Source organism: Verticillium dahliae, genomic scaffold, assembly GCF_000150675.1.
Source record: "Verticillium dahliae VdLs.17 supercont1.28 genomic scaffold, whole genome shotgun sequence".
Taxonomy (NCBI): domain Eukaryota; kingdom Fungi; phylum Ascomycota; class Sordariomycetes; order Glomerellales; family Plectosphaerellaceae; genus Verticillium; species Verticillium dahliae.
In genome coordinates this window covers 65,551-73,866 of record NW_009276942.1, presented here as the reverse complement: position 1 = coordinate 73,866, position 8,316 = coordinate 65,551, and the positions used below count along the sequence as shown (strand labels likewise).

The window sequence follows — 8,316 nt, the reverse complement described above, 5'->3', positions numbered from 1 at the left end:
TTCGGCTTGTATAGTTCAGACAGTAGAGCTTCGCTCTGTGGGATCTCGAGAATGCTAAGGGCCATAGGACTATCAGGGCATGTTTCTTTACCGCAGACCAGCCAACAACTACAAGTACCTCACCATCATGCGACATTGCGGGAGGATTCCACGCTACCCCTCGAGAGCTGATGGAGCTACATGTCCACTTCGCCATCATTGGCAATGACACACGCGGTCCGGGCGAAGTCCCACGCGCAAAATCAATTAACACGCCGGAATTAGCGGGACCTTGCTCCCACGGCATCCCGTGCCCCGGCAAGCCAGCCAGTCCATGGGCCCTGGTCAGATCATCCTTTTTTTCTTCAGTAGGCGACGACAATAAGTTACGATATCCACAGCATTTTCTGGAACCGGACGAGTTAACCATTGAAACGTCTCGCCCTCACCGCCTGGGGTCTGGGTCAAGGCCCCTACGTTCTCCTATTCTGCTCGGCAGTGTAGCCACTCCGCCAGTACTGTACCATATTTTATTTTATTTTTCTTGGCTGCTCCCTTCTGATGGCAGTGGGTCTCCAGCACCCTTGACAGATGATGTGGGTTTTTCCTGCTTTTCCTGCTCTTCGTATCTGTATCGCGAGGGTGTGTTTGTTGGGTTGTGATACGAATTGCGAGAGTACAAGAACTTTGTTTCAAATGGGAATTTCCATTCCGTCTTGTCGGCTCGCTACCATTGCTGGTCACATGCACTCTCGTCGAAAAGAGACCAATGGCCCGTAGCCCGACACACGGGCCCGTAGCCCGACACACGAGACTTGTCTTCCAAACGCCAACCGCCATTCTTAACCCTGGTCACAAGCAGCCACTGTGCTTTGTCAATTTGTTACTGTGGTATGAAGACACCACTTGACGAGACGAGTCCAGCAGCAAGCCACCGTAGGTGGTTGCAGCATAGCGCCAACCCAGCCTTCGACCAGCTCTCAGGACCATTCTGAGATCGACGTGCTGGTTACGTGAGATTGCCTCTCCAGGCGAAACGGGGCAAGACGGGCGAGACATACTACCTTTTGGGTGTGTGCTGCACAGTTCATCTAGGTGACGCTCTCATGCAGGGTGTGCCGCAAGCGGAGTTGACATGGCTGGCTCGATCCCGCGATTCACGGAATTCAACGTTGAGCCTTGATGTCACGCTTGTTCTCGTGATTCTGCCAGTGGATCGCGGATAGACATTGGATTGGAAGCGCCTTCGGCCTTGCCTTTTGAAGTGTCACCGACCGGCATGGCTTGGGCCGAACGGCGATTCATTTCTTTCCATTCTTCATGGAAAGGGATAAGAGGGTGGGTGCAGTCCCGGCTCATCAGCTGTGACAAGTTCACGCTTGGTAGCAAAGTAAGACCACTGTGGTTTCGCTTGCTCTTCCGCGGCGCGGCACACTTGTAGCTGTAGCATTTCCACGAAGAATGATGGTCCAGGCACCAAACCTCCAATGGGTTGCCTCGCCAGACGATCCGCCGTGACGTATCCGGAGTGTACGGTTTCCGACTAGGTTCTGCCAACTGCCTTGCACTCCACAATGCATGTGCGAATCGTAGCCTTGACACACACAGTCTGTACTGGTGAAAGGTTCAAGGCGTAGATTTAGCCGTGGACCTTGAAGCTTCTTCGATCACATCCGACTTTCGCAACCCGATTGTGAAGACGGCAGAGGCAGTTCGCCGCGATATCATGAGTGCATGTTGGCATGAAGGCGGCACGACTTGTTGCTGATCTGATAGTTAGGCCGCTCCAACCAGCTTCGAGATGACGTATGTGAGGTTGAGCACGATGGTCCACTTCAACGGCTGACCGCCTTCGCTGACTCATCGTGATTCTTGTTCAACGACTGCCTCTCAACTCACAAACTGGTGGCACCCCGAGAAGGAAATCGGAAGAGTGCACTCATGTATGACAACGCTGGATGAACTAGCAAGGCAGCGGTGCTTTCAATGCCGCAACAGCTCTTGACAGCTACGACTATGCGCCGGGGCATAGACGAACATCGGCAGCCGGCAATGCTTCTTGAGAGCTACATGTATAGCACTCCAACCACATCATGTGACTTCTTTGAATCTGGAGACTTGCGTTACCACTCTTCTAGGTACTGACGTCCTGGTCCATGTGTCGAGAGTGGAGGTCTGAATATACTAGAAATAAATTGTGATGCCAAAGTTTGAGTAGACGGTCAGCGATATTGTGATGCCAATATCCTGGCCGAGGTCAAACGCCGAGTACTTGGCTTGAGCTGACGCAGCTAATCCCTGCCTACAGCGTGATTGTTGCTAGCTTGCCTTATTATAAACCGACAGCTATGTTTTAAGCCCTGTTGAGCTCGGATCTGCATCATGTGCTCTTGTCTCGTTGTCGCTGATACTCGGTGGGAGCGTCATATGTCTTGACGGGCAGGTTATAGGAAGCAAACACAAGTCATCAAGGGGGGGTTCACGAATGAAAGTGAACTGAGCAGTTATACCGATAACTGGTTGCTGTCATTATTTGCGTTATTACTATTATTTCAGGGCCGGGCTTGTTGGTACTCTTGCCAAGCCCTGCGTATGTCCATCGCCAGGTCTACCTTTTCTGCCAAAGGATTTTAGCACAAATTCAACTGGAGGAACTCAGTTGTCATCTATACGATTTACCACAGATATTGTGTCCAATAAACAAAAACATGATGAGTTGGCTGTTTGCTCATGGTCATACACTTAGATGCTGCTTATCGTGAACGACCAGATCTCACGAGGCTCGTGTCATAGTGTTGAGCTGGTGGAATCAACCTAGAACTCCAGGCCCTTTGATGACATGGAGATGCAGATCCCCTTTAGCCTACGGCAGGACACATTGCTAATGACACCGACATGATTCTTTGTACTTTTATTCAACAGCTAGCGCTCAGGTCAAGTCAGTGTCTTTTTTAACGCAAGGCAGATGCGGAGGCTCGGCTCATAGTATTAGGAAGTCCAGCTGTTCTTCATACTGTACGGACAGAACGGAGGACATTCATCACTCGTCTGAGACCTTGTTTGCGAAGCCAGACTGAGGTGATACTTGAATAGCGCCAATTCCATCATTCAAGCCAGCACCTGCGTTTCCCAAGTTCACATTCCAAGGATCAACCCGCTAGGGATATTGTCTGGGTCAGGTGTGAACAGGGGCCCCTATTAGGGGCTAAGGGCTACGAGAACGTGCATACAAGGACTGCGGAGGGGTCTCCGAGCTGCGGATGGCAAGAATTCAGATGTATTCCGACCCCCTACCTGTATCCTATTGCTGCGGACCACATGTGGAAGGCCTCCTCAGTCTGCTCCAAATCAAGCACCGACAGTCTACTGCATGGTGGTTTTTTTTCTCCATCATCTTCTGCCACTGGGCTGCAATAGGTATAACAAGGCCTCTGTTCTTTGCAAGCCACCAACACAGTATTGCTCTGGCCTCCTGCTTTCGTCTCAGAGGTTTCAAGGTGTCAGTGCGTGGTTTGGAGCAGAGTGAAGAGGTCTTCCACACGTGCTCCGCAAGCAATAGATAATAGGTATGGGGCTGTAATACATCCGGATTCTGGCCCTCCGCAACTACGGGGGCCCTCTGCAGCTCTTATATACGCCTTCTAGTAGTTCTTAGCCCCTGACTAGCCTCCTGTTCCGTGGTCCGCAGTGGTCTCCCGATACAAGGACAATCAATTTATTATACAGATTGACCGCTGCAGGCGTCTGGCATGGAAACATAACGGATAATCTCAATCATGGCTGAAGCGTATTTTCCATACCCTCGAAAAGAAACCAGAGGCATTCTATCATTATGATATTACAGTAGGTCCCCTCTCCTGTGTGCTAACGACGGAAGGTCGGCCGGATGAGCCAACCCTGGACAGTCCTCAAAGCGAGGTATATCGACATGCAGCAACCCATGAAACAAATGAGATTCTAAAACTGTTTGAAGTTCAGAAACGGGATCCTCACGAAGCACGTGGCACTTCTCACTGTACCAAGTGATGCCATCGTGACGACTTTATCGTCCTGACAGTAAGAGGAAGCATTTGTCCAGACAAGAAAGTGGATTGATGGTGTCAAAAAAGCACTGATCGAATTGAGTCTCTCCCCCCCATACTGTGTTACCAACGCTGTAACCCTTTTGGTAGAACTGGGTGGATCATTTGATGTGTCTTGAAACTTGGCGATGTAATACTCAATAATCTCCATCATGTTTAATTGTATGTTAAATATGCTCATCGCTGCAGGTCGACTCTCTGCCGGGCATAGACGTTTCGACCAACAACAGGAAGTAAATTTATCTAGCATCAGTCTTGGAAAAAGGCAGTCGCCATGCAACCTCGACAACCACTTGGCTGTGTCACGTCTGCTTAGATGCCTGAAACGTCACTCAATGATAAGTTGCCTCATGCTAAGGAATTTCGCCAGGATTGTCCACGAAGACTTTCAACCAGCAGAGAAACGGCGCCAGGACATTGATTCGAACATGTGTCAAGAGTCATGGGAAACTTGTAACAATCTCCCATAGCCTCCGCGCAAGACATGTACTGATGTGTACTAAAATCACGACGATTGTCAAGACCTTATACGCGAGATCTAGACACTTCGACAAGTATCGTATGGCGCACTCATGTTGCAGCCCGGCCTATGCAACTGATACAAACCGATTTCTGGCTGCTTCAACTTTGTCTCGGGCACTAGCTCAACATACCTCGAGTGATCAAGTGTTCAGAATGTTTTCGATACACGCTCAGTGACGATTTTGGCACCATGAAGCCTTACCGTGCAGTTCTAAGCCATGCAGACGAGAAAGAGGAAAGTCCGGGCGTGCCATCACGAGCATCTGCTGTATCAAGAGGCGTGCATGCGGTGGGAGCCAAGTTGCTGAACCCATCCGGCCAAGAGTGGCCGGACACACCTGTTCAGACCAAGGCTGGTTTGTCTCATGCCGACCTCATGTAGTGAGTGCCCTGGCCTGCCTGTTCACGCGCTTGACTGACCCAGCTTGCCCAGGTACTGACGATCCTTGCGGGCCCATTGATGATCATTCAGCCCGTCTACATGTAGTTCAAGACCACACACGGCGAACAGATGAGTGCTCGAAAGGTAGTGGTCAAAAGCTCCACTGTCTATTCTGGAAAGGCAGCACGGCTGAGCCGAGCGAGACGCTCTGGCTTTGCACAAGAAATATCAGACTCTTGTCTCGCCGGCTGGCAGTAGTCAAGCAGGCCAGTGCTGAATCGTGAAACATTCTGGTTAGTACTGAATTGCAGTGCTTGCAGTATTGTTTCAATCACAAATCCATGTGAAGAGGAATGAACAATGACAGGTCGTATTGTCGGGCAGAGCGTTCACGGCAATCGTCGTAAATAGTATCGCAGGATTCCAGTCAAAGGCATTTATAGATAGGTATCGAGGCACTAGTACCGGGAATCGACCAGTAAGTAGACTACGTTGCAGTTGACTGACGCCTTGGTTTTAGCGAGATGCTAGCGTGCAAAAAAAGCTTGGAAGGCGCGAACACGAGCGTGGGGCAGGAGGCAGGACTCAGGAGGCAGGGGCTGGTACTGGGCAGGTGGCAGGGGACGAAGTGCTCCTTATTGGCTGAGATGGCGGGTGTTGGGTAGATGCTGCCTCCCTTTTCCACAGCAACGCCTTCCCCCTCTGCCCCTGAGGTCCCGGCCCTCGCCCGGCTGCTACTCTGCCTCGCCACGCCCGTCGTCCAGCAACCCGCCATCGCCGCACTGCAACAGTGTTTCCACGAAACGCCCACCCACCCCAGTGTCGTCCAGTGCGGAGACGCAGTCATTCGTTCCAACCCTTTCATCACGATACCATCGATACTTTCGTTCTTCGACTTGATCCATATTCTTTCCCCACCAAAAGTCCTACTCCCCGGACCGGCCCAGCCCCCCTCCCGCAAACCACCAGCCATCCATCCCTCGTGTAGATTGCATTCCATCTTTCGACGCATATCTGTCTCGATCCCTCGCTGGCAGTTTCATCATCCACGCTCGCTTCCTCCCCCAGACATCGGCCTCCCTCTCGCGGGGACCCTGCTCTGGAACCTTAACACATCGAAGCCGACCCATTTGACCCCCTACGACGACGACGACGACGACGACGACGACGACGACAACGAGCAGCCTCTCACTGCATTGTTGGATTTCGACTCAATCATCCCCACAAAGAAAGAGCGCTGTCGACCGACCTCTGAACACCAAACACTGTCTCAAGGCGTTCGCATAATCGCTGAAAACTCTCGCTTCACCTTGGCCATGTCGGGCTTTGGCGATTTTAGCGACATTTGTCGCAACACACCACTGCCGCTATGCGGTTCGATCGGGCCCTCGACAGAAGTGCGCGGCGGCGTTGGCATCGAGCCTGACTGCTACGCCCGTAATATCGAGTTGGCCAACACCATCATATTCGAAGGCGCCGCGAGTGCCATGCACATTGTCGCTCTCGTCATGACAGTCATCATGATTCTGCACATCCGGGGCAAGTTCACTGCCGTTGGTAAGTCTTTTCCCCCCCTTTGACGTCGCCAGCACCTGGGGACGGACCGCTAACCAGCATGTCTAGGCCGCAAGGAAGTGCTCATGTTCTTCTACCTGTACATGCTCCTCAGTTTCGTCTCTCTCTGCGTCGACGCCGGCGTTATCCCTCCCGCCTCCGACCCCTTCCCGTACTTTGTCTCGGCACAAAATGGCCTGACGTCCGCAATGATCACCTGTCTCCTCATCAATGGTTTTGTCGGCTTCCAACTGTACGAGGACGGCACGCCTGTCTCTGTCTGGCTTCTTCGCATCACTTCGCTGCTCGCCTTCATCCTTAGCTTTATGGTTTCGCTGGCCACCTTTATGAGCTGGGCAGGCCTCGGCCCCACCAACACGGTCGGCCTTTTCGTCGTGCTCTACCTGCTTAACGCCATCCAGCTGTTCATCTACGTCGTCATGCAGATCCTGTTGGTGACTCGCACTCTGCAGGACCGCTGGCCTCTGGGTGATATCGCGTTTGGCGTCTTCTTCTTCGTTGTCGGCCAGGTCATCCTGTACGCCTTCAACACGCAACTCTGCCAGGCCTTGAGCCACTACCTGGACGGCCTCTTCTTCGCGACCATCTGCAACCTCCTCGGCGTCATGATGGTGTACAAGTACTGGGACTCGATCACGCGCGAGGACCTCGAGTTCTCCGTCGGCACGCGCATGAACAACTGGGAGGTCAAGGAGCTTCTGCCCGAGGATGACCGCCGCACCACCGTCTACGCCGACGACCCCTACGGACAGGGCAGCGGCTACGACAACTCGTACTCGCCGTCGCCCGCGCGCTACTCGACCAAGTACTAGTCGGACCCGACCGAGAAGGGCGACGATGACGGGAGGGCGGCCGAGGTGGCCAGCATGTGATGACGGTTGCGAATGGGTACGGGGTGTGCACAGCGACTTTTTTTGATTTATCAAGGCATAGGGATATTATCTGCAATGGCGAGGACCACGGGCAACGCGTTGCCGTGTCTCGGTGGCGTTTCTGGCGGCTCACATTTTCGAGCTTGGGTGCAGGGCCGAGAGGCCTGGTAATGGTGTCTTGACGGGCGTCGCTCGTAGCGTATATAGCAGTTTAATCATATCACTTACCGCATGCTCTTCAAACGCTGTGCACTGGAACGCTGCGAGGGTTTCGTGCCTCCTTTGGGCCCGTCATTCCAACCTTGTTGCGTGTGATTGGCCTGGATCTGGACATTTAAAGTAAGTATCAAAGGAACCTTAACCTTGAAATGGCCAATCCGGAACAAGCTCGCGGTAACTCGATCGATCCTGTCACCGAGGCTACACAATTGGCTGAAAAGGGGGGAAAAAAAAGGAAAAAAAGAATAAACCAATGACCAACGTCAAGGGAAGCGAATAAAGAAAAGGCGTAAATTATTCTTGTGAGGGAGCAAAAGTTGAACCTCGCGATTCACGATGCCTCGTACTGGAATCGAACCAGTGATCTCATCATTACTAGTGATGCGCTTTACCACTAAGCCAACGAGGCTTCGATGTTTTGCAGCCCGGGATCAGGGGTTATATCGCTCAAACTGGGGCTTCTGCGTGCTTTGCTCGGTGCTTGGGAGGGATGGTGGGGCTTCTCTTTCGGCGTTTCCTGGCGGGGCAGCTCTACCCCCGTCCGATTCCCTGATTCGGGGGCTTTTGGTGGTGGGTTGGCTTATACGGTACACGGGGACGCGTCACGTTGGTTTCGCGTGAACGACTCGAGCGAGAAGAACGCAAGGTCGATAGAGGAGATGTGCTGGTGCTGGTATGGGGGCGA

At 52.5% G+C, this 8,316-nt stretch overlaps 1 protein-coding gene and 1 non-coding gene across 2 annotated transcripts; one reads left to right on the top strand and one right to left on the bottom strand.

The window, feature by feature from the left end:
* Window positions 1-6,281: 6,281 nt before the first annotated feature.
* VDAG_09595 (chitin synthase export chaperone) lies at window positions 6,282-7,352 on the top strand (the record flags this gene model as incomplete). Its single annotated transcript, XM_009658556.1, has 2 exons — window positions 6,282-6,522; window positions 6,589-7,352. 2 exons carry the CDS (start codon window positions 6,282-6,284, stop codon window positions 7,350-7,352), a joined length of 1,005 nt encoding a protein of 334 aa, XP_009656851.1.
* A 616-nt stretch (window positions 7,353-7,968) lies between these two features.
* VDAG_20254 lies at window positions 7,969-8,040 on the bottom strand. Its single transcript has one exon. It is a non-coding gene; the product is annotated as a tRNA-Thr (tRNA).
* Window positions 8,041-8,316: the final 276 nt, after the last annotated feature.